This window comes from Eucyclogobius newberryi, unplaced genomic scaffold (genome assembly GCF_026437365.1).
Source record: "Eucyclogobius newberryi isolate DKJ021-1_F unplaced genomic scaffold, fEucNew1.0.hap1 SCAF_2, whole genome shotgun sequence".
Classification (NCBI taxonomy): Eukaryota; Metazoa; Chordata; class Actinopteri; order Gobiiformes; family Gobiidae; genus Eucyclogobius; species Eucyclogobius newberryi.
In genome coordinates, this window is record NW_027315834.1 from 6,368,424 (window position 1) to 6,393,996 (window position 25,573).

Below are 25,573 nucleotides of genomic sequence, written 5' to 3' on the forward strand. Positions count from 1 at the left end.
GGAGTGGATGTCAGTGCATTCACACTTTTAGTCACTGCTGGCATCAGCAACAAAATATACGCAGATAAGCCAGGCACGACGTCAAGAAATTATGAATTTGGATATAGATGAAAGAATGATTTACTTTCCCAATGACATGGTGGTCAAAATGTAAGGGTGGGTTTGAAGTACTAGTGGGCCCCCTCACTCACACTCTGTCATGCCGTCTAAACCACACTGGTTCACTTTAGAGCGCTTTGGAACATTTAATGTCAGAGTGTGTCTCATGTTGTTTTCATTCATTTCGCTCAAAAGCGTTCCGGGAGCCAAAAGTGTGCCACACCCCTTTGGATGGCTTAAACGGGCCAGTACAGTTCACTAAAGACAGAGGAGACACTTTCGGACCACACTAAACCGCTCTAGTGGAAATCGAGTGGAAACACGGCTCTATTTTCCCCAGGGGTGATCGGACCTGTGCTTTACAGTCTGAACTCTATGTGCAAATGTGAGTGAATCTCTCTGTGTGGTTGCCTTTGAGATTTAGCTTTTTTGTTAGTCGTTGTTGTTATTGTTGAGTATTTCCTTGCCAAGTAGGGTCTAAGGACACTGGCTGCCCTGGGACAGATCCATTTCCCTGTTTCACTTAAGACAGTTGGACATTTATTAATTTGCTTTGCTGTTCATTTCATGATTTGATTTCCAAACCTTTATCGGTTTAATCAAATCAACAAGTTCTGTGAAGCTCAGTGAAGAAACTGCTTTTGTGATATTGGGCTGCACAAAAATAAACAGAACGGCTCTACCATCTCTCACTCAAATATTTTCAGTAAGGAGAGTAACAATCACTATTGTTTTAGTACGTGGTCAATCATCCTTAAAATAACTGTATATGTAAAGCTAAGCCAAAATATGGTATAGCTGAAAGAAAGAAATGCTGAAATGGACAAAGCTTGTGTTTTTTGCCACCGGTCTCCTTGCTTATGTCGTTGTCATGGCGGTCAGCAGCCCATAGCTTCACTGTACGTCCATGCAGAAGCGGCCTGTGGCATGTGGGAGTGAATGGAGCAGTAGAACAGGCTGAAGCTGGGCTCTGCTCTCTCTCTCTGTGCAGAGTGAGTGGGGGGTGTGTATCCAACCTTTACCCTGAAGATATCATCCTCAGAGACTGCAGACCCAGGCTCCTTTAGCTCCTTGTCCAGTTCCTCTTCTACTGCCAGATCCCCCGAGATGGCCCTCCGAATCTCGGGCCCGATGTCGTGTAACGTCCGCAGGCCCGCCTAAAACAAACAAAGACCCACACATAAAGATCTGGCTAATGAATTCAATTACTGGTCGGATTACGTTCATTAGGTCTTCTGATATAATTATATACTGGATTCCAATAATCATGTCTGGTCAGGTGAAAATCTGTTTAAATGATCTGACCAGACACCAGGGACACTTCTGAGGAGGTGTAGCCAAAAGAGTGCAGCCGAAACTGTCACGGTAAGATAAAAAAACTGATCTCTGTTCATAAGAAATCAGTATATAATCACTCTTACTATTATGTAGCTATAGTATCATAAAGTGGAAACAATATTCCGTCACGCAGGTTGGACAGGACTTTAAAGGAGCACACGCTCACTCCCCCCAGTGCTGTACATGGTGGTCTTTTGGGTAAAGGCACCATGAGAGTGATGTGCGATGGTGACGGCAGAGACAAAAGGGCAGCTCTGCATCACCCAATCATCAAGCGCTTTTTGAGAAAATTTCAAATGCTTTTGTCAAAGCTGCAGGACAAACAGAACTCAAACGTGCAGGAATTAAGCAAATTACAACTTTGAGTACTAAATGAAGAGGAAACACGGCTGAAGCAAGAGTAAAAGCTCATCACATAGTCCTATGAAATGCTATAATTCCCCTGTAATCCCACAGCCACTCTACCTGCAGAGAAAGGGCCGTTTTGGGAGGCACCTTGGCCACCAGCCCCTGTTCTTTCCTTTTCTTGAACTTGCGAAAATATTCTTGAATGAGAAATGTAGCATAGAACTTCCCGACAGTAACTTCATCATCTGAAAACAAACATTTTTTGTAAAATTAAAATGGAAGAAATCTAGAATAGTAGTAGATAGTAGATTAAATGTCTAGCTCAAACATAAGAACTGCTGTGTTTCATACCTCCAGCAGGGGGCACTACTTGATCAAGGAGCTTCATGCTGGTTCTCTTCCAGATCTTCTTCACTATGGCCCTCAGCTCCTCATTGGCCTGTTCAAGATTACCTGCACACAAGTTCAAAATAAGTACATTTGATTGAAAAAAAATAAAAATAAAAAATTCATAAAAAAGGAACAAACAGAAGTTAAAATGACTGGAATTCAGACTTAAAAACAAAAACACTAAGAGTTGTTTTACAAGTTGTGATTGATTGGCTTTTTCTTGCATTCAAAATTGTTAGCCTTTGTTTTAATTAAGAAATTAATTAATTAAGACATTGGTTTATTTAGTGCAACTTTCTTATTTTAGTGGAAGGTAACTGTGTGTGAAAAAGAGCTTTCAACCTAGTTAAATAAAGATTAATAAATAAAAAAGAAGGGAAAACATAGCCGTCAAAAATGCTTTGAAACAAAACAAAAAATATGGCAAAAAAAAACTAAAATGCTCAAGATGAGATAATAGTCTGATCTCAACTAACGTAAGTAATGCAGATTTTTAATGCTCATGCAGAACAAAATGATAACAAATGTATAAGTGCTTATGATGTGTTATTCGTATTCTTCTAATTATTCTTATTCCATAGTTATGATCCTCTATTACCGTCAGTCTTTATCCTGAGTGCCGTTCTGACCAGCGCAAACAGAGTGGCATTGAACATCACCGTCCCATCACTGTTCAGGGGCATGTTCATCGACACCAGACGCTGAAAACACAATACAATTATATATACTCACACAAATGTGAATAAAGACTTTCGGAACAGTCTTTATAGCACAGAATATAAGAATGAAGTCAATGAACAATGGCAAGCTCCTTGACATAAAATGCATAGGTTTACTGCAGTGAGGACCATAATCCTTTTATTTGTCTCAGGGCAGCCAACATGAATACGTCTCTACGTTGATACGTAGAGACAATTTGAAAGGGCCAGAGTCTGGTCTATTACACTACAGCTTACACAGAACAGACTGCATAGTTGGAGCCTCTTCTGACCAGGATTCAAATCCAATCTTCATCCTTTAAGTCTATAAGTCTAATGTCATATCAATTATACCACCAGAGATAGGAAAAGCCTGACCTTTGACATAATAGAGAAGTTAGTTACTATTTTGGTGATATCTGCTAGTTTCTTTTTATTTATCGCCCTTCAAACCTCCACACACAACACATTACATTGTGACTAAAGCTGGACTAGAACAGGACCAAAACAAAGTCTTAACCCAGATAAAACAGCATTATGTGTAAAGTACCTTGCAGGCCACTCGATGAGGACACAGCTTTCCAAAGCCGAGAGGAGGTTGGATTCTCCGAAGCAGTGTCACAACATCCAGGTGTTTTATCCTGCCCCTAAAAACAGATGATACGCAATTACGATCAATTGAAATCTACAAACTGTAGAGAGATCCGACTCCATTTGAATCTGTGTAAAACTGACTTAGCCTCTGGGTCGTATTCGGCCCAAATCCTCTTGAACTCGTCCAGATGATGAGGACCCAGGATGGACCAATCCCGAGTCAGATAGTCGAAGTTGTCCATGATGACGGCCACAAACAGGTTAATAATCTGCAGCAGAAATCGCATTAGAATCAGATGGATTAAAGGTGCACTATGTAACTTTTCTGGTGAAGGGTACGGAACAGTAGTGCATTAAACTTAACAAGCACCAGGTCAAGTTCCAGGTTGATGAATAATGCCACACTGGAGCATTTCTGGCAAAGCAAGAATGGTCTGTACATGAGATAAAATTACTTATTTTACAAATCTTGGTTTGAGTAGTTTAAAATGTTTAAATTTGTCTGATATGTTTCAAAATATTTTCTGACTTTGTATTTCAAAGGAAATGTTCACAGTTCAGCTGTGCTCGAAATAAAAATGAATGTAACCACCACAAGTATAAATTTTGTATTTTTTTCAATATATTTTTTCAATATATTTATTTTGTTTTCATATAGACCCTTTAAAAGTTTGTAGACGAATACATTATCTTTTTAAAGCCGGAGGCAAAAAGTAACTAGGACATAATTTGATTTAAATGAAAGCAATCAAACAAATGATGACAAAATACCACTCACATGTAAAGATGTCACAATGTCAAATTTTAGTGTTACGATTTAACAATTATTCAGGATTATTCAGACTGACTAAACAAGAGTGAAACCTTCTCTCAAGTTTGTGACCAAGTTTAGAAAATTTAACTTTCTTATTAAATATTTCTAAAATCATCGATAATCGATACTTTGTTTTTAGTTATTAAAATTTTTATATTGTGAGCTGAATAATCACAATTTTCGATCAACCTAGTAATCGTGGCATCCCCACTCACATATGAGTGATATCTGAGCCTGGTTCAAAGACATTCACTATTGTATTTTACATGATTTGTTTATTTAAAAGGAGATTAGGTTGACGCGTATAATTTATTATTACAGCAAAATCTTTCTGGGTTTTTTAGTTTAATAGTTTTTCCATTTCATTTATAGTATATCTATAAATGAAATTTATCTTTACCATAAATTATACATTATGAAGCTCAAATCTTATTTCGAGGCTGGAAATTTTTATTTTTCCTGTGCTATTTATAAAAAATGAAAACTCATTGACATTTGTATCCTGGAAATTCTAAATCGTTGCTTACTTAAAGTCATTAATATTTAGCTCTGATGTCAGTTATTCATTGAAAAAGTATTCTTCATTATATAATTGGCTTCATTTTGCCTCCAGTCTCAGCCATACTGTAGCATAAATGACTCACTAGAAAGGCACAGAGCATGTAGAAGCTGACGAAATAGATGATGGCAAACTGGCTGCCGCAGTCCTCGGGGTACGTGCTGTTGTGCTCGTGAGTCGAGCCCTTTTCACACGGACGCATCCGGGAGCAGGCCAGCATGATCTCCTGCCACGCCTCGCCCGTCGCACATCTGGGACAGGGGAACCACAGCCATTTACATGGATGATGTTTCATGTTTCATTGTGATGCAAGTACAGCTGCCAATCTGTGCCTCTGATACCAACACCACAAACAAATCTTCCCCCAGTTTTTGTCCACCGAAGACCAAAACCTGATTAGCAAACCTGTTCCAAAGCCATATGACTTTGAGGGATTGAGAGATTTTCTCATTTTGACTTTATTAGGTGTATTTATACCTGTTGTACATATAAAAACTATCATTTATTTTCTCCACAAATACCCATTGTGCGTAATAAGTGTAATTATCACACTAATTACGCACAATGGGTATTTGTGAAGAAAAGCCGTAAAATCTGTCGAAAAAATGACAGGAAGTGACATCACACTAGCGACATTCATTTCAGTCAAAGTTTATGCAGATTTTACAAAAAATAAACAACTTTTTTGACTCTCTAGACAAGAATTCAACAAAATAATGTTGCATTCATATACTTTTATTTTTAAAATAAAAAGAATTAAGACATTAGATGAGTTTTTTTCCCAGTGTTTGCTGGGTTATTTTCCTAGTGTGATGTCAGGACAGGAAATGAAATTATAAACCTAAAAAATTAGCTATCCTGGGCTAACATTTAAAGTTCTGTAGGGGGCGCTTTAACCAAACAGTTCTTAAACCTAACCCTAACCTTACTTGAATTTGGAACAGAATATTGTAATAAAAATAATCAATTGCTAGCATAGTTAGCCTGTGTGTCAGAACTGGGATGTGGTGAAAAATAATTAAGCACTCGAGAGCATATCCATTATGGCTTGACAGTCCATAACAAAAATAAATGAGGAAATATGGTGAAAACAGCAATGAAGGTCATAGGCACATGTGAGATTCCATCTCTGCAGCACATTTACATTTAAACGTTTTAGCACAGAGAATCTATTCCATCATCCATAACGTGTTGTGTCACTATTTATATATATATATATATATATATATATATATATATATATATATATATATATATATATATATATATATATATATATATATATATATATATATATATATATATATATATATATATATATATATATATATATATATATATATATATATGTATCTTCGGTTTGCCGCGGTTTGTACTTGACTACTATCAGAACATAACATCTGATTTATAATTTTAGTTGATTTAATTAGAAGGACAAATCATTACTTCTGGTATGGACACAAAAATGAGAAAAACTAAATAATACACTCCACACAAAATATTAGTTAAGGAGGAGTAAATGTATGCAGCCTGATACAGAATAATTTGTACAGAATTGAGAAGCTGAGTGGCCTTACCTGAACAAGAGCAGCACTGCCTGAGGAAACGTCTGGAAATTATTGTTCCTGTTGATCTGAGTGTTGTCCCGAAGTGCTATTTTACCAAACATCTGCAGAGAATCACGGGGCAGTCACAGCACAAAGGACATAAACATTCATGTTCAGAACAGGTGCGTACTGTACACAACATTTAGTAGTATTAAAAACCAGTAGCTTCAAGCCAAACAACCACTTAAGAAAACACATCACGAAACTAAATCATAAAAGTCAAAAGTGTCGGAGAAAATAATTGTATGACTCACAACTCACAATGAGGAAAGACACAGGAAGAACGCCAGCTACAAAAGAGGGAAAAACACCAACAGGACGTAGAGGAGTGTCGGAGTCAGCTTACCTGCATCCCAATAACAGCATATATGAAGAATAGCATCACTATAAGTAGAGCTACGTAGGGCAGAGCCTGAAGAGGAGAGGGACAAGTTAGAACAGTTCAATGTGGATATGTCATTCTACACAAAGGCAACAGGCCGATCACTATCAAGAGTTTGAGACTTGAAGTGGAAATGATTTGAATTCGGAATTTATATCTCATTTTGACTGACGTAAATTAATTTGTATTATCTGGTCTTGTTTGTGTTAAGGAAATGATGACACCCAGCGAGCTCAGTGTTAGCCTCACTACTTCCTGTCCAGCTCAGTGTTAGCATCACTACTTCCTGTCCAGTTCTATGGGTTTTTGCTAAGTCGCTCTAAAATGAATAAATGCTGATGGATCAGGCAGGATTTAAGACTTTACAAATGAGCTGAATTACACTGGAGGACACTTCTGTGTTTAGAAAGGGATGTTTGTGTCTCAACGCTAACACTAATGCTAATTTTGAGTCATAATAAATATTGAAATAAAGCTAGAAAATGAAGCAATCTACATTATTTACACACTAAGAACTATCAGATACTCTTAATTTAAACTCTTAATTTAAAACTATAATTGTTGTTGGTTATTTTATTTTATTTTATTTTAAAGTTTTGATCAACATTAGCATTAGCTAGCACAGTGAGCTCGCCAGAGCACTAGTGCACGCACTCTCAAGTTACACAGTGCACCTTTGAGAAAAATAAGTCAAAAATAGAACTACTAGATAAACACATCTATATTAGTCAGTACAAGAGAGATATTCAGAATTTGATAATTTTAACCATGTTTGTTTTGTGTCATGTATATAACTGCTCATGTGATTGATAGTGACCAGGCCCAGCCAATGTGGCACAAACACCAAAAACAGGCAAAGAAAAATCATCTGACCCAGGAGTGAAAACTGAGCTCCATTCTGCTCTTTTACTTAGCCATGAGCCCAGTCCACAGGCCAACACGTGGCTCTGTTTCACATTTAACTGAGCTCCTGGCTAACTTTGCCCTTGTGTCTGGAAGAACAGGCCAAAATCAGTGTCAAATTAAGTTACGACAACTCAGTATTTAAAACTTTAATCTAGCACTTTACTATATCATATATACATATATTTTTTTGTCTTGGTACTTTTACTGTCTTTTAACCAATGTCCATTGTTGGTTTGTGTTTTTTAAATGTAATTGTACAGTATCCTTATGCATAAATAAATAAATTATATACTATACTTTTTGCTACAAAAAAAAACAAAGTAAACAAAATGTAAGTAAACTAAACTAATACCTAGAACAGAATAACTTAGAATTTTTACAGCATAGGTCATTTATGTCATGCAACTTAAATAAATGCGTTTTCATTCAATCATTTCATTCAATTTGATAATTTGAATGGGTGAAATGGCCCTTCTTGCAGCTAACACAAGGGAGAGAGCAGATTGTGTTATATTTCTATGACTCTCTATCAAATGATTTTATGTTTTGGTGCAGTGCTTTGTCAGACTTATCTAGAGCTTATGTCTAAAGGAGATGGACAGCTCCCAGACGGTTAGTACAGAGTCGAGCAGAAACAGAAGAGTTAGATGTCGAAGAGGAAGAGAGCAAAGATTTAAAGAAGGAAGGTTGAATGGTTTTGGTTCATTTTAGGAAGAATTCTCTGCCTCAAAGTTCAAGCTACAGCTATCTTTCTGAAAATACCAAGCGCACTCGTTTCCTCACTTCTTCCCCTTTGTAAACCAACTTTAACCTTTAACTAAATGTCCTCACCCGGAGCTAAACTACATCTATATTATAAAGAGTACATTTTACCTACAGCCATAATGGGCTCTTAAATAAATTAGTGGTTTTAGTTAATTGTGTAAAAATATGTATTTATTATTCACATTTGATGGCGCCGAATCTAATTTGGATTGTATTTAGTTTTTTCTTTTGTTCTTTGTTATGCCTTTGTGTACCTTATTTTAGGCAATTTAGTTGAGCAAATATTACAGATATGTTGTAATGGAAGTTTAATTTGTATACTTTTTTTCTGCTTTTTGTATAGACAGTACCAACAGTGGTCAAAAGTCACAAAGTAGGAAACTAAAAGTACTTAAATACATTTTTTAGCCATGTGTCCTTTACTTTAGAAAATTTTACAACGGATGTGTTTTACTTTTACTTCTCTAAATCTGTATTTTCTACACATTTTTTTCATTGGACTGAAAAGTATAAAGTCTGTATGTTTTTAGCACCTTCATGTAGACATCCTGACTAAACATTTAAGTTTAAGGGTTAGACATAAATTGACTCAGTCACTTCTGTTATAAACTATATATACTATAAGTATATTTTTTATTTAGAACCTCAATACCTTTGCTTGTTTACCCAAAGCATATTTTAATTGGGTGCTTCAATACTTTTTACTAAAATATATATCTAAATTGGGTATTTGGCTTTTTTTTGCTTCTCTTTTTTTTAGGGTATTTTTATTTGAGTAATAAAATGTAGTAGTTCTTCCACCACTGAATGTGGAACCATTCTAAAGACAATAAACTGAGCTTTAAGTGTGACGTTAGTGACTTCTTATGCCCTTAAATTTCAAATGAACTAAAATATTAGAAATAAAAATGAGAATTAAGGGAAGAAGCAAGGAAAGGATACTAGTCTGAGCTCCTGGATTGTCTGCCTGAGCCCTTTAGCATGTAGTGTCCGCTTCTCCCCTCACTTGAAAGGATTTGATGAAGGTCCACAGCAGGGTCCGAATCCCCTCCCCGCGCGACAGCAGCTTGACCAGCCTCATCACGCGGAAAAGCCGGAAGAAGGTGATGGAGATCCTGGCGTTCTCTTCAGAGTTCTGCAGTCCCTTTTGGTGGGGTTTGGTGTTTTTACCAGGCAAAAAACACAGGACGCAAACGGAAAACACCCACACACACACATACGGTTACATCATAAATCCAGAATAGACACGTTTTGAATCAGATTTGGGAACATTTTAGTTTAGGGACTGCGTATCAATGGGTAACTTGCAGTAAAAGGCACTCTTAAAGGTGCAACTTTTATGGTGGAGGGTATCAATAGTATCTACATTTTACATCCTAAAGTACATTTTGGAGGATTTTTTACATCAATATCATTAAAAGATAAAAAATAAAAATAGAATGTGATAATGTATAGTTTGCTCTGTCTGTCAAAATATTCTACATTCCGTCAACTGGAGGCAAAATTAAGTAGATCATAGAACTATTTCAACAATTAACTGATAACCGATCAAAATGTTAAGTAAAAAATAAGACACAATTGTGAAGTGTAGTTGTTTTTTCCTGTAACAATGTTTTGACATTTTATCGCCTCAAAATTACAACTTGTGGCAAAGTATGTAATACATCTGAAGATAAAATGAAAAACTATTGTGAGGTCAACATTTCTGTAAGTAGTTATTATCAAAAATGCTGAGTGTCTATTATAATATCCTATTCAATAAACAAATAATGTAGACTCCAAAAGTATGTGTTCAAACCAGGCTCTGAGTTCAATCCCAGTTTTTGTACCACTTCATTTTTGCCTCCATACCATGTTTAAAAATGTTTTTGTTTAGGTCTATACTTCTGCTAAAGTACTCGGCTTGTCTTCATAGAGATGTTGTGGCATTAAACAGCTCCACCAGCACCACCAGGCCAAGTTACAGGTTAGATCTGTGGCGAGGCAATAAGAGTGCGTGTTTTAATTTTATTTTCATTTTTTGAAGATGTATGGTGGAACATTTTTGAAAAAACATTCATGGAAGCTCGCAGGTGGTGGACTCTCTACCAGAAAAGTTACATAGTGCACATAGTACATAGTTTGTCTTTATAAAGCACTGGATGGAAGTGTACGTAAATGATAAAATAAGTACCATACTAAGACACATCTGTATAACCACTAGCTAGCATACAATTACCACATAGTTAGCCATCAATATGTGGTCCCTAAACCAAAGTGTCGGCCATCATTTTTGTTATACGCATCATTTCACCCATGGATTGAAACCATAGCAGTGAAACCAGGCATAACACAGTAAACTCACGCACTCACAACAAGGAGACACACAGAAAGTTAATCAATTTGCGTCCGAAAAAATCCCATCAAAATTTACTGATACGAGATCAGGGAGAGAATCGGGCAGTCATGCTCAGATTTAGACCGCAACTCAAAACTCACCTGGCAACAAACAGCCATCACCTACTTTGTCTTAGCCCAAGGACACAACGGCAGTACTGTAGGCTACAGCGAGAGGGGACTGAACTGTTGACCTCCCAGTTAGGGGCTGAACATCCTACACTCATAATAATAATTTGAGTAATAATATAGTACACTACACAATACGCTTATTAGGCTATGTATAGCCTCCTGTACTATGTGCGAGTGTGAATCCCCATTAGTACTACGGTACAAAGTAGGAAAAATAAATAAAATAAATAAAATAAATAAAATAAATAAAATAAATAAAATAAATAAAATAAATAAAATAAATAAAATAAATAAAATAAATAAAATAAATAAAATAAATAAAATAAATAAAATAATACCCCTTTGTATAATCAAATCTAATTTAATACATAAAAAAACACTAGAACTGTTTGTTTATCACCCATTTTACAGGGTTACACAACTCAAAACGAGTTAAATTTGCCTTTCAGAGTTAAGACTACAGCTGGGAAATGACATCAAATCAACTTTTAGTAAAACATTTCTTTCTCATGATGCAATTTCATTACTGCACGTCAATGAATGCTACTTGAAAATGGCTTCACTTTACGATTATGAAAGCAAAATTCAGCTGGGATAAAGAGCCATTTTTCATATTGCACATTTTGAGGGGTTTTGTGATGCTTTAGTGGCACTGCCTATTGTCCCAGATAAACTCTTGAGAACACAAGCTCATGATGAAATATTCAGTCATTTCACTGAGTGCTATTCTCAAATGTATTTATTTATGTTGCCGCTGCTGCTCCTTCCCTCAGACAAAAGCCACATTTACAGACACTGAAGTGACTTTGGATTGCTGGGTTTCATTACTCATTTTGAGGCATGTCATAATATTGAAGTTTGGAGTTTTGATTACAGAGTTACAAAGTGTTTTATGATTATTGGCAGCATGAAAAAAAACAGTGTTATTAACAGTGTTATTTCACAGCTTTATGATATCAACTTAAAAAAGAGTTATGGTTAATTTAGGTTTACTTTTTTTACTTTTTCATTCATTTGTAACAAATGAATGAATTAAATTATATTGTGACCTGAATAATTATCAATAAACCAAATAATCTTGACATCCCCTAATTTACTTACTTTATTTTTATTTTATTTTATTTTTTAAACAATTTGACTGTTTTCAAATTCACAACCTTCCAATAAGGGTTTCCTGTGTTTTACATTTTTATTTTATTAAGAAAAGTGAACTATTAATTTGCAGGTTTTATTGGGTGGTCAGATCTTTGCTAATAATAATTATGTATTTATGGTTCAACTTATTAGTATTTCTGATGTAAACACCACAAGAATATTAGCTCCAACTCCTAAATGACATTTTGCAATGATAAATTCAATACAAAACTGCAACAATTCTAAAAAAGTACATCATTTGAAACGTAAAATCCTCAAACAAAGCTTCAAACATTCTAATCTCTCTAGTTTTCTTTGAGCTAAACCTTTTCTTTACCCACACAAATAAGCATGACGCTGTTTGTTGCCATTTGAGTTTTTCCAAGAGGTCATTCATTTATTATTAGTTTCAAAGTTAATCCCACAAAGAGCAGGGAGCACTGCTGCAAAGAGCGAGTCGTTCTCCACACAGCGCAGTGCAGCCTGGGACAACACAAGTCTGACCAAGGACTTTTTCAGGAAGAATCATAATAATAGTTTGAAATGTTACTGTTAATCCAAATGCACTTTTACCTGGTTTATTGTGGTAAATGTCAAATTAGATACTTAATTAACTTGTAAAGTTGTATTTCAAAATGGAAAAAAACTACTCAAAATGTCTTTCTATTTCAACTTTTTACTCTACAAATGACAGAAAATTTGCATTATAGTTTTGTTAAAATGTAATAATATGTAATTATTTGCTAACATTATAATCTTGAATAAGATAGTATAATAAGATAAGTGCTTGAATTAAGTAGGATTTATCTTGATTTGAGTGGTTTTGATTGAAAATGGGACAGGCATAGGTATTTTTTCACTTGAAATGACCTACTGCATCCTGAAATTGAAATAAGAAAAATAAACTTGTCCCATCTTCAAAAGCTTGTAAAATATACTCAAATTAAGATAAATATTACTCAATTCAAGCCCTTATTCACACATTATCTTATTTGACATTGCCATTTTTTGCCATAATTTAAATCATTTCCTCCTGAATTTGACTTCCTCTTACCAACAAATGCAAATACAGAAATCTATGAGTTCTTGTCCAGCTCAAATCGTTGCAAATTGTTGACGCGTTGCAGCGCAGACATGGTTGTCCTAAACTCTACTGTTCCGCGCAGCAAACGACACTTTCTGAGAAAGAGTGCGCGTTCCAATTGTGCAGGTAATACAACAATGTGACCACAGAGGGCGTCCTAAGACCACCGTTACAAAAGTGAAGAGGAGGAACAGTAATTATGAGAAATAGAGAGAAGTGATAAGAGAGACAGGGTTTTTGGAATGGTAGAAAACAGGAGAAAATAGGTCAAACGTTAGAAAAGAGAAGAAGACAGGAAGATATTTAAGTCTAGTGAAGAAGAGGAGGAGGGGCTTTTGTGACTGTGATGATGATGATGGCACCAGTGAGGAAGCTCTTAAAACACACCCAACAACAGAAGCGGTTTGCGGGGCACGGGCAAAGCAGCACACCGGGAAAAAAAAGGACCAGCAACAGAGAAATATAACCTCCAACATCCATTCACACACATTTAAACACAACATTCAAAAGTGTCAACGATCCTGTCACAAACACAGAGGTCAATGGGAATTACATCACACACACACAAGTTCTATAAAAGACTGGTGTGTTAATATTATGTTTATTATAATTTATTACGCTGCAATTACACTGTATTTCCTGATAATTAAAGGTGGTATTATGTAGGGTCACAAGGATTAATCGACTAATTGTGACTTGTCATAAAATAATCGTAGTCATGTTTTAACAATCGTAATCATTATTTGGTCTACACAGACTCTAAAACATTATTATTTTTTTTAACAAACACAGTGGCATTATTAAATTGAAATATTAAATAGAATTAACAATATATTATTTTCATCAATAATACACTTTATTCATAAATATTCTCTCTCTAGAAGCTTTCAGTCTCCATATTTCAACCTTTATTTGTTTAAAATGTATTTAAAAAGTCTCCATTATTATTGCGTATATCGATATCATATTTTTATCTTATAGCAGATTTAAATGTTTTTTTTTAATTGACTTTATATGGGTTGTTTTATCATTGTTCATTGTTTTATGTTGCACTGAATCACCAAGACAAGTCCCTATGTTTGTGAATTCTGTTCTTTTCTGATTCTGATTTTGATTCAATAAATGAAAGCTGGAACCATATTTTCTGGCGCTCAATATTTATGTATGTTATTTTTCTTTCCACAAACAGATAATGTAAAGTAATTTGTTGGTAATATGTAAAACATTTCAGACGTGCAATGTTGAATCATTACCATAAAGCCTAAATGGCTCATAAATGAACTAAAATGTGTTTCATTCTGCTCTTTATTTATCACAGCACACGGAATTTACCATGTGGCATTACTGTGATGTTGGGTTATTGTATCAGCAATATAAAGCAGTTTCAGTATTAGTACTACGTTGTACAAGTTGACGAATTAAAATAATAACGTCTGAATAATGTTTGCTGCAATAAGTGCTAATTCAAGTGTTTATAGTCTTCTAGTCTGAACTCTTTTCACCTCTGTGCGCATATACACGGCACACAGATTACTCTCTAGCATCCACTCTCTCACCACATGTATAAAAACACACAAAAGTCTTCACAACCCGACCACAAACACACAATCATGTACACAACTGTGGACATGCTGCAGCGGACGACGGCAGGGAGGCCACGACCACCGCCACCACGAGAAGCCAGAGTTTAGGGACCAGACCCGGGGCGATGCTGCCGGGGTGAAGGTGAGGGGAGGAGGGGGGACATGATGAGAGGGGCAGGGGGGAGGCGGGCGTTACCGTCGGAGCGTACCATTGGCCTTACCACAGGGAGGTGAGAGGAGGAAGAGTGGGACGAATCAGCTGGCTTTAAGGAAAGGCAACACAGATCAGCACCAGCGCAGACTGTGGGTTATCAATGTGTGTGTTTATGTGTGTGTGTGCGTGTTTATGTATGCGTCCTATTTAGAGATGAGAGTTTTATATTATTTATGCATCGTCTAAACAAATGGCAATTCTTTTACTTTTAATAATTTGTTTATATTTTTGCTTTAAAGTAACAATATTCGGTAACGCTTTAAAATAAAGCTCCTTAGTAAACTATTTATATAGCTTTAATAAGCACAAATTGCACTTGGTTATTGAATATATTAGAAAGCGTCATATTAATACTCATACAAACATGTTGTACATGGATTGAGAACACGTTCGTTAATGGTTTAATACCAATCATGAGGTATTATAAGCCATCTATAAATGCTTGTAAATGCCTTATAAGTGCTTATAAACTAATAACTAGTGCTCATTAATGCTTGTAAATGAAAGATTACTAATGGACCTTATTTTAAAGCGTTACCCAATACTATTATTTGAATAAGAGTTTTGTAAAGTCTCTCTACCCACCTCTCGCCTACACCTTTCAGAATTAATTCGACTTAATAATATTTCATTACATTTTTTATTGAATGATATGCATTTATTTATTGAAGCTCTTTTCTTCTTATTTTTGTAATCATTTCATAGTTATTTATTTATGTTATATATTATTTAGAGTAGAAAGTATCTTGCAAAGTGTACAGTACTCCTTTAATAGACACTACTTATTTCCTACTTATTCAAGTGTCTACTTTTTACTTTAACTTGATTCTGCCCCAGCACAGATATAATGTAAAAGCAGCTCTTAGGGTCAAAATGAGACCACTGTGCATTAGTTAGTGAGGAATACATTTTGACCACTGCAAACTGTTCTGTTTTTCATGTTTTTAAGACTGTAAGACTGTATATGATTAATACAATTTTGAACAATTCTCTATTCCTGGCATCTCTACCTTTGGGATTTAGAGGTCTTACAAAGGGGTGAGTGTAATTTCACACGAGACCAGGAGCGTCTGAACGAAACGCGTGTGAGAGTGAACCACGTGAGAAGTGAAGAATATTGGGAGATTTCAGCCGTTTTGCCTGAAGGGACAAAATAATGAGTGATAGTCTGAGGTGTCTGCAGAGGTGAGAGAGAAGGCCTCTGTGTGTGAGAGTATAGAGTTGCACAATATAAAAGTACTGTTATTGCAATATTCATAACACAATAGATGAAATGGTTCCGGGAGAAGTTAAAATGATTAAAGATTTTTAACCTAAAACAATGCATTTAAAATATTAAAAAAAATTAAATCTCGATAAATAGTTTAGGATCCTTGTCTTAGTTTAAGATTTGTTGATCTTTAATTTTGATAATTTGGCTAACACTTTATAATAACTTTGCTTTTGTTAGGCAAAATAAAGCAAGAACAAAGGCTTAATTCACAATGAGCAAAATGTTGACTTTGTAACCCCATAATTAACCCTTTTGTCACTTTTGGAAGCAACTTACTATTTTTCTTCAAACCTCACTATTTCTGGCTTTTTTTTAGGTTAACGTTGGAACAAAAGGGTACGTTTGTCCACATAGATATGTTTTTTTCTACTTTCAAAACTCTGATCTCTTCATCTAATCTACTCATACATGTGCAAATATTATATACACACATGGCCTTAGAAGTAAAACCGTAAAAAGTTGAAATATCGCTTTAAAAAAAAAAAATAGACGAGGAAAACTTAGGCTAAATTTATTACAGTATATGACATTAATTCATGACAAAAAATGTTCTATCATCCATCAAGTCGTGTGCCTGCTTTATTAAGGTGTAGTTATTATAATTTTAACTTATTTACAAGTAGTACAAAATTAAGTACAATGAAACGCAAAGTGAAACACCCTGTAATAGTGTAATTAGATTTAACATCATCGTGAAAAAGCAGGTATAATTTACAAAGCAATTTTCTTTTAATTTGAATGAATTAACAGTATCAGAATCACATATTAAAATATCGATTGAAAATCACATTCGTCTTATATTGTGCAGCTCTAAGTTTGAGTGTGCTGATTGTGTTTCGTGTCGGTGCTAGTTTTCTGTTCATCTTTAGCAGCTGAAGCTTCATTTACTCAAAACATCTTTGCATTTTAAGCACTCAACAAGACGAGTTTAAGATGTTTTTTTCGTAAATCCAAGATAATTGAACAAGATAGGACAACAGCGACACCTCTTGGTCATTACTGGTACTGTGGGGATGACGTAAGAGTGATAGATTGACTAGTAATAGAATCTGTTCACTCTGCTTTGCTATAGACCCTGTTAAAATGCTCGGAGTACAATTTGATGGATCATTACCTCCCGTCTTAGAAGAAGGCGGTAAAATGTCAGAACTAGTCATGTAACATTGCCGTTTAAGATCGAAAGGAAATGATTATGTTCAGGAAGAAGCCAACCAAATTATTCAGCGGTTTAACAGGGCTATGCGCACAATGCTATGGCAACGATAAACATGGAATGAAGGTGATAAATCTTAGTAAGGATATGCTAATTTAGAGATATAACTAGTGTGACTTATATAGAAGAGAAACGTCAATGAGAGGAACAAGGACGAAACAAAGAGGATAAAGAAGTTGGGAAGAAAGGAAGAAGGTAGGAAACTAAGAAAAGGTGATAATAAAGGTGATTTTAATTTTTTTTTAAAGTTATTTGAGGTATTAACACAGTCTTGAGTTAGGTTTAGTTAGGTTAGGCTTATTACAGCTAAACACGCTTTGTTATGACGCATTTTAGTTACTATTTATATTTATTTATATTAATGTGAAATAGAAAACAGGTCAGTGAGGCTGAACTGTGGCAGTGAGGTATACTGTTGTAAATCAAATCAAAGATTAGCAATTCAACAAAGTTCTCCAAGCAAAAACTTTAGGAGGTCGTAGATAACATGGGCTCGTCACCACTCAAATAAACAGTGAGAGTAAATCCAAAATCTAAATTTGCTGTTCCAATTGTTTATCGTAGTATAAAAATCGTTTCATTAAAATTTTAGAGACCCATGTTACCCAGCTTGCGTTTCTGGTAGGCAAGCATCACCGCACACCAAAGAAGACAGAGCAGAGAAGAGAGAGAAAAAACATTCATAACAAAAATATATATATATATATTAGAGATCGGAGAGAGAGAGGAGGAGGAGGAGAGGAGGAGGAGAGAAGAGGCATTCCCGAGATGCAGTCCATACTGGCATCGCTCGCATAACATCGCTCACGGCAAAGCTAATTCTACTGACGCTCGAACGACTTCATCCAAAACAGAAAAACAGAAAATAAAATCACAGTAAGATATACATATATAGTCCAAATAGAACAAAATGGTCAACTCTTATTTTATAGTACGCTTTGATGCATTGTACCAACCTCATTAAGTACAATAGAACCCACATTCTCTACGTTTACATGCGCAGAGAACTCATGTTTAGACTGAGGTTATTCACTCTACGCAAATAAACACACTGAAGTTGTGGTTTTTATTTTCACTTTAACGCAGCGGACAGAACCAAAACCACATGTGCTTAAAGTGGGAGTAAAAACCACCAGAGATTCACCGCAAATTTCATTTATTTACTTAGATTTAGACAAAAAAATCTGACTTATCTTGTTATAAGACATTTCTACTAAATAAACGCTAAATACGTAAGATTATTAAACTTATTAGGGAGGACCATTTGACTTTTTCAAGGACAATTTTGCCTCAAACAAGTGTATTTTTCTTGTTTTAAGAAGGTGTAATTTCAGTGCGTTTCCTGTAAACAGCTTGCTCAACATAAATGAGTTGTAAGTTATCTACGTTTGCCTAAATCTGATCAGTCGTTTTTATTAGCAGTTATAGCTACACATTTTTAACGCTAATGCCAAATTACGGTTATCTGAGTCCTCTGCGCATGTAAACAAAGTGAGTAAAGTGTACTTATTGAGGTAGATACTATGAATCAAGAGTAGATAAAATAATGTGTTACTAAAACCACCATTTACATCTAATCTAAATAATATTGACATTGAGTTACGCAAATACTACTTCAGATTGACCTGGACGTCAACTGGAGGCAAAGTAAAAACATATAAGCTGACAGCAATGCAGTAAGAACGACTTTCATTGCCATTGCAAAGATCGGTGGTTCATTCATCACAAAAAGCAGTCACAGGCTAAAATAGACTACACATTTTGAAGTCTCGAAGTAAAACATTGCAAAATATATGAACATACAGTTTATTAAGCAAGAACAAATCGGATCCCTTGGGTGGTGGATGGTCACCCAAACAAGAAAGGTCGGAGTTCAAACGTAGGGCATGCCTAATGGTTAGAAGAGTCATTCTGCAAACCAATCAACCAAATCAATCAAAATTAAAGGCAAACTTCAAACCAAAATGCGTTGTATAGATGAGCTACAGGTGCATATCTACGGCCTGGGTGTCGAAGGAATAAGCCAAAAAATTCATGAATACTTACTTATAATGAGGAGTTGTTTGAATAGGGTCAACAGTAAAGAATATTGGCAGGAATGTAGTTAAAATGTAAATAGGTTGTGTTTCAATGCCATTACGTTTTTTTTTTGCCGTTTTTAGATGCCACTTTGAGTACTTTTCACAATTCAGAATATATTTTGTTGTGAATTGTGCTCATTTTTCATCGTGCGAGAGTGAGGAAAGGTAAGTTTGGTTTATCATCTTTAGCATTTTGCTGCTACTTTTTGTGAGGGGTCGAGAATACAGCTAATATATTATACCTAGATACGGAAATATCCATGATTTTGGGATGGTTCCAGTTATTAGTCTGACATCTTGAAACTTTTGGCTGCCAAATCAGTCTGAGTCTCTGATAATTTCCACATTATTAGCTGTTCAGTATTTTAAACAATTGTGTTTCTTTCACTGTTCCTTCAGATATAATTTAGTTTTTCCTGATTTTTGTCATCCATCCCAGATCTTGTGGTTTATTTAATAGAACATTATCATTACTTGAGTAATAATATTTTGAAGTAATGATACGTGGCATAATTATTGGCTATACTCTTTACCCATCTCTGCATAAAAGTCAAATTATCCCTGTAGTGTAAGTACGACTTGTGTTTGGGCTCCATTCCTTCCCTTTCAGCCTCACTGTTGACCATATAGGGCCTCCTCGTTGCCCACACTAAAAGACTTCATACATACATTTACATTTTATGGGCAATCATTAAATCCATTCACAGATAAAACTGTTCCTCTTGTGTTTGTGTTATGCTTTTGCCAGTCCAATTTACACCACTGCTGTATGCTCTGTGGTATGTCATTTTGCAGCCAATTTCAATGGATTTAAACTGTCTTTTTAAGCATTACAAACAAAATACATGCAAATATTACCAGGCCTTGATATAGAACCTTAAATGCAGTCATGCTATACAATTCCCAACATGCCAGGAGACATCTCCCCTTGAGGCATTGATTTGAGATCAGGATGTGAACCAAAATCAAATGCTGAGACAATGCAACGGGTTTCTATAGGCAAATGCAATAATGTTTGATGCTCAGAGGGCCGAGGCGTGGATACCTATCTGAAGCTGACTAAAACACTACAAAACAAATAGGAATTCTACTTATATTTGTAGAAAATTTAGTCATAGAAATCAGATAAATCTTTATTTCCAGTTTCCTAGCCTGACCAGTAAGTCCAACATCATGTTTAGTTGGCGTTATGATACAATTTTACATGATATTCCATTTTGAATACAGAATTTACTTACATGAGCTTTTAACCTTGTCAAAATGGTGTTTCCTCATGAATAGTGCTCAGACATTTTTCACCTACCCCCTATCCCCGCCCACATCCCAGTAGTAATTTGTGATTATTTAAAAAATTCAGACTCCATGTCTTGTAAATAACAATCTGCTGTTTGTTACAGTGAAATATGACTATGAAGAGGCTTATCAGTACTGCAGTTTGAAACAGGAAGTCAATGGACCTGTTCCTATTACTAAACTGTTTTGGATCAATATTGTGGTTTAAAATTAAAAAGGAAAATGATCTACTACTTATGTTATAGTTCAATACTAAGTACCAGAGAAAAGTATTATACAAGTTTACAATTGTGTATTTTCTGGTTCTCACTATAAGAATGAACCCATTGTTACTGAATGCTGCTGTCTCCATCCAGAGATCAAACAATGACATATAAACTAATTACATTTGCTGGTCAGGCTATTAGCATATTCCTCATAAACATAAACTCAAGCTAACCAGACTCTATTAAATTAAATTAACATGCTATAGTCCAAATGTAATATCCTGTAGAAATGTTCCAACCTAATAGGCTCTGTGGACAGCATTGCACCGCTACTTTGGGTTTACACGAACGTTCGGAAATCCCCTACCTTCATTAACAATGATATTATCTTTCTACTTCACCGGAGGATACGTCTGTGTTTATTAGGTTAGTGTTTGTGCCTCAATGCTAATGCTAAACAATCAATTTGTCCTTAATTGGATTTTTTATAAATGATTTCCTTTCCTATTTAGGTTTTATCTTAAGTTAGCATTAGCATTAAGACACAAAAAGCGAACTTAATAAACACAGCCATATCATCAAGTGGTTTTGCATGTCTGTCTGACTCTAGCTGAAAAATTGATTTATACAATGTCAAATGAGCTTTTAGAGGCAAAATGAGACAGCTGAATGTATATTCTCCAAAAACCAGAACGTGTGCTGTTAGCATGCTAGCTGTTGTTTGTTTAATGTGGCGGCAAAACCTGGTCTGGCCTCTGAAAGTTGTGAAAAGCGCTAATAAAATTGCAATGAATAATTAGCATGCTTGAAATATAAAAGGAATAAATATAATATATATTATAAAAAGGAATATATTTGGAGGATGCTTGAAATTGTTTAAAATGAACTAGTTCTGTTTTTCAGTCATAGATAATCAATATTTGATCAATATAAGTCTTTAAATATTGATTATCGGAGCATGGCTTCGAGAACACGCCATAAAGATATCATTAGGGCGGAAGTAGCGACGCGTTGCTGTGCAAAGAGCCCGTACGCATTAAACATCTCTGTCTTATAGCTCCCGTCTGGCTGTTCTTTCCCCTCTGTTAAACTTGAGCTCCGTGTTAAGTCCAGGTCTCATGCAGCTGAAGTTTCCTAACGATTGGAAAGCATGCGAGATGGTATCAGCGCTCGGCCCATTGGTTCACGTGTATGGGAGAGAGAAAGAGAGGAAATGGCAAAGCAACAAGCCACGCAAAGGAAGGAACGAAGGCTAAGGAGAGAGGAGAGGAGGAGGGGTTTTGGGCTACTTACGTTCACCTCAGTGATCGCTATGTCAACAATGCTACCCACAACTATCAAGGCATCAAATGTGTTCCATGCATCAACAAAATAATGCTGTGTTGGGTGGAGAAAAGAACAGAAAAGATAAAAAACAAAGTAAAATATGTAAAAAAACAAAACAAATGGTGAAAGAAACCAAAGGAGAGAGAAGAAATAAGATAAAACATTATATATACATGATTTGGATATTTTAGAATAAGGACATATTGGAAGATTGGACGCAGCAGACGCCGACCATGCTTTATTGCTCGTCCGTCAAACAAAAAAGTCAACCAAGATGTCACTGGAAATGCAAAATGCATAAAGTGATTGATCAGTTGGTTAGTTTGGGTTAGTAGAAGCATTGTCATGTCACAATCTGGAAAACGTCAAAAAATCGTGCCATTTTTTCCAAAGACTTTCAATACTAAAAAGCCGTCTGCCCCCCGCTGACTATAAGATACAAGGAGAAGACAGCTACGTTGGCGCGTGCCCATTGGTAGCCATCTTGGGTTGGTAGGATGGAGAGGAAGAGAGAAAGAAGCTGAAGACAGAAAAAGACAACACAAAAGAAAAGATAGACAGACAGAAGAGGAGAGGTAGAGGTCGCAGAGAGACAGCTTGGGGCATTATACTTACGTTGATTTCACTCAGAATGACGTCTATAATGCTGCCAATTACGATGAGGAAATCAAACACATTCCAGGGATCACTAAAGTACCCCTGCACGTGACGGGACAGGCCGGGAGAAGAGAAGGATTAGGTTAGGTTAGCAGGCACACCATCTTAGCTATAGTCACCCAAACTAGCTGACAATGGAGCTTCTTCTGGACAGTTGCTAGGTGCTTCTGGCTCCAAATGTAAGCTTTCCATAAGTTTAAATAATATATGAAGGAAAGTCACGACAAAGAAATTTAAACCTGGCCTATGTCCCAAATATGTTAAATGCCATACACAATGAATTAAAAAATGTGTAATGTATTTTTTTCCTTATATATATATATATATATATATATATATATATATATATATATATATATATATATATATATATACATAAACTATAGAGGAAGATATGCTCCTATTCACCTGCAATGTCTCGTCTTGAATAAAAATCTAAGAAAATAGATTTTAAAAGGCAAATATGTGTTTTTGGTAATGACCTTCCATCAAAAATTTAAAAAAGAAGTGAAGTGTATTGTTACATTTACAAACTATCACTTCCTCTTCTTTGCTATTTAAATGATCATTACATAAGTGGCATTCATCTTGGACAATTGTACGGTGATTTAACTAAATTTTATATATACAGTATTTCATCCACAAACCATTTTATTTAGGCTACTATATATATTTAATAATTCAGTTCTTGCTATATTTTTTATTTAAGCTCCATTTGACAAAAATAAAAGCTAAATCGCAATGGTAATAATCTGTCTGCTCTTTTCTGACACTAAGCATAACCTGTCAATTAAATGTCAGTAGTGCAGTTGTACTTAAGGCATTCATTTCAAATCAGAGTGTAATATTTGTTAGTAAGGATAGGTTTGTGAAGGGCAAAGCTATCATATTTTCTATCACAGTTTTATGGTTAAACAGGTGGTTGGCAACGAAATCCATCAGTAACCAAATACTAAAGAAACATGAACAAAATGTGAATTCAAATATATACATTTTCATCCAAGAGGCCCACAACCTGTTCAAATTAGAGACAAAATGAGTGAATTCTTTGTGTTGGTATCTCCAGAGGCAGCGTGACTGAGAAAAGAAGGAGCCTTAAAAAACACACAAAACAAACAAACAAAGATAATTTGATTTCCTCCTAGCTCAATAAAAATGCACTCTTTTGGGTAGGTTTGAATTAGCTGTTGTAATAAAATAGATCACAATAGATTCATATCTGATTAGAGTTAAAACCATATACAGTATTAACAAATAAAATGCAAGCAACAATAGAAACGCAGTAGCATGAAAGACTATACATTATGAAATCATTTGTTGAGTCATTTTGAAGTTTAGCTTACCCTGGGTTTAAAGGCAATAAGTTTGAGGATCATCTCGACTGTGAAGAGTCCAGTGAAGAGCATGTTCAGGATGTTCATGGCGTCGTTGAAGCTTTTGGTCTGACCATGATGCTGCAGAACCACAAAGGAGAACCACAACAGTGAGTGATGTAGACAGTTTAAATACAAGTAGTGACTTATTTAAGTGCAGCAGAGATTCAACCAAAGAGATAGCTTGTCTTGTCTTGTGCTGGCAACTATAGTTTGTCTCACACAAGCATGAAGGTCAGCAACACCACACTCTTGCTGTTTGCGGGAAGAATATGTTCAAATCGAAGGACAAAGAAAGCGGTCAGAACAAACTGCTGGTGAAGGCCAAAGGAGCTGTGTATTCCATCAGGTAAAGAGTGCGCTTCACTCCAACGATGATGGAAACGGAAAAAGTCTATGTTTGTGTCCTCTGCTATTTCCTAAGTTTATATCACGAGGCAACTGGTGCAGTCTGGCTGTTCTCGGCAGTCCAGAGGTGCCACGACACATAACTGCTTATGATTATTATTATATTATTGATATAGTCGGCCTTTAAACATGGGCATGAGTTCCTTTGCTTTAGCATCTCATGTTTTAGAACTTCATAATAATTGGTCCACAATAAGTCAGGAATTGAGTTAGATTCAGGCCATTACCATAAACAAATAAACAAACCTGGTCTGGTGATCATTCATGGAGTTAAGAACAGCACCTCGGAGTGGAACCTATGATGTCACTAGTAACCTAGTAACCTATGATGTCACTAGTAACCTAGTAACCTATGATGTCACTAGTAACCTAGTAACCTATGATGTCACTTATCTGGAGAAGTGTTTGCAGACTGTTTTTGACACCGCCATCCCACTCACTTTCAGAACTATGTATTTGGGCCTCAAAACTCCTGCCATGGACAACATAAATGGATACCTTTGGAACATACAACTGGACGGCTGGGAAAAAGTCAATCTCAAAATAATGGATGAAATTTGAAAAAAATCTGGACAATATGGGACTTCTATTTTAGAACTCATGTCTTAAATTTTCTGCCTTATTTTTTCTTAAACATTATTTAATTAAATGTACCCATTTTGTTTTTTTCCCACTCTGGTCCTGCCCTTTTTGTTTTTGTTGGTTCCTTGTTTTTTTTAA

At 35.5% G+C, this 25,573-nt stretch overlaps 1 protein-coding gene across 1 annotated transcript in view; it reads right to left on the reverse strand.

Moving 5' to 3' along the window:
* The window catches only part of cacna1c (calcium channel, voltage-dependent, L type, alpha 1C subunit), a 305,644-nt gene that overhangs the window by 13,344 nt on the left and 266,727 nt on the right, over positions 1 to 25,573 (reverse strand). Inside the window, exons 31-44 of the mRNA XM_072455203.1 lie at positions 24,416 to 24,526; positions 23,031 to 23,114; positions 22,383 to 22,466; positions 15,019 to 15,072; positions 9,507 to 9,644; positions 6,794 to 6,859; positions 6,418 to 6,509; positions 4,926 to 5,091; positions 3,609 to 3,736; positions 3,424 to 3,520; positions 2,774 to 2,876; positions 2,137 to 2,238; positions 1,903 to 2,030; positions 1,122 to 1,256 (exon numbers count right to left, since the gene is read on the reverse strand). Of these exons, the coding sequence (XP_072311304.1) occupies positions 1,122 to 1,256; positions 1,903 to 2,030; positions 2,137 to 2,238; positions 2,774 to 2,876; positions 3,424 to 3,520; positions 3,609 to 3,736; positions 4,926 to 5,091; positions 6,418 to 6,509; positions 6,794 to 6,859; positions 9,507 to 9,644; positions 15,019 to 15,072; positions 22,383 to 22,466; positions 23,031 to 23,114; positions 24,416 to 24,526 (1,488 nt within the window). The remainder of the gene's footprint in view (positions 1 to 1,121; positions 1,257 to 1,902; positions 2,031 to 2,136; positions 2,239 to 2,773; positions 2,877 to 3,423; positions 3,521 to 3,608; positions 3,737 to 4,925; positions 5,092 to 6,417; positions 6,510 to 6,793; positions 6,860 to 9,506; positions 9,645 to 15,018; positions 15,073 to 22,382; positions 22,467 to 23,030; positions 23,115 to 24,415; positions 24,527 to 25,573) is intronic.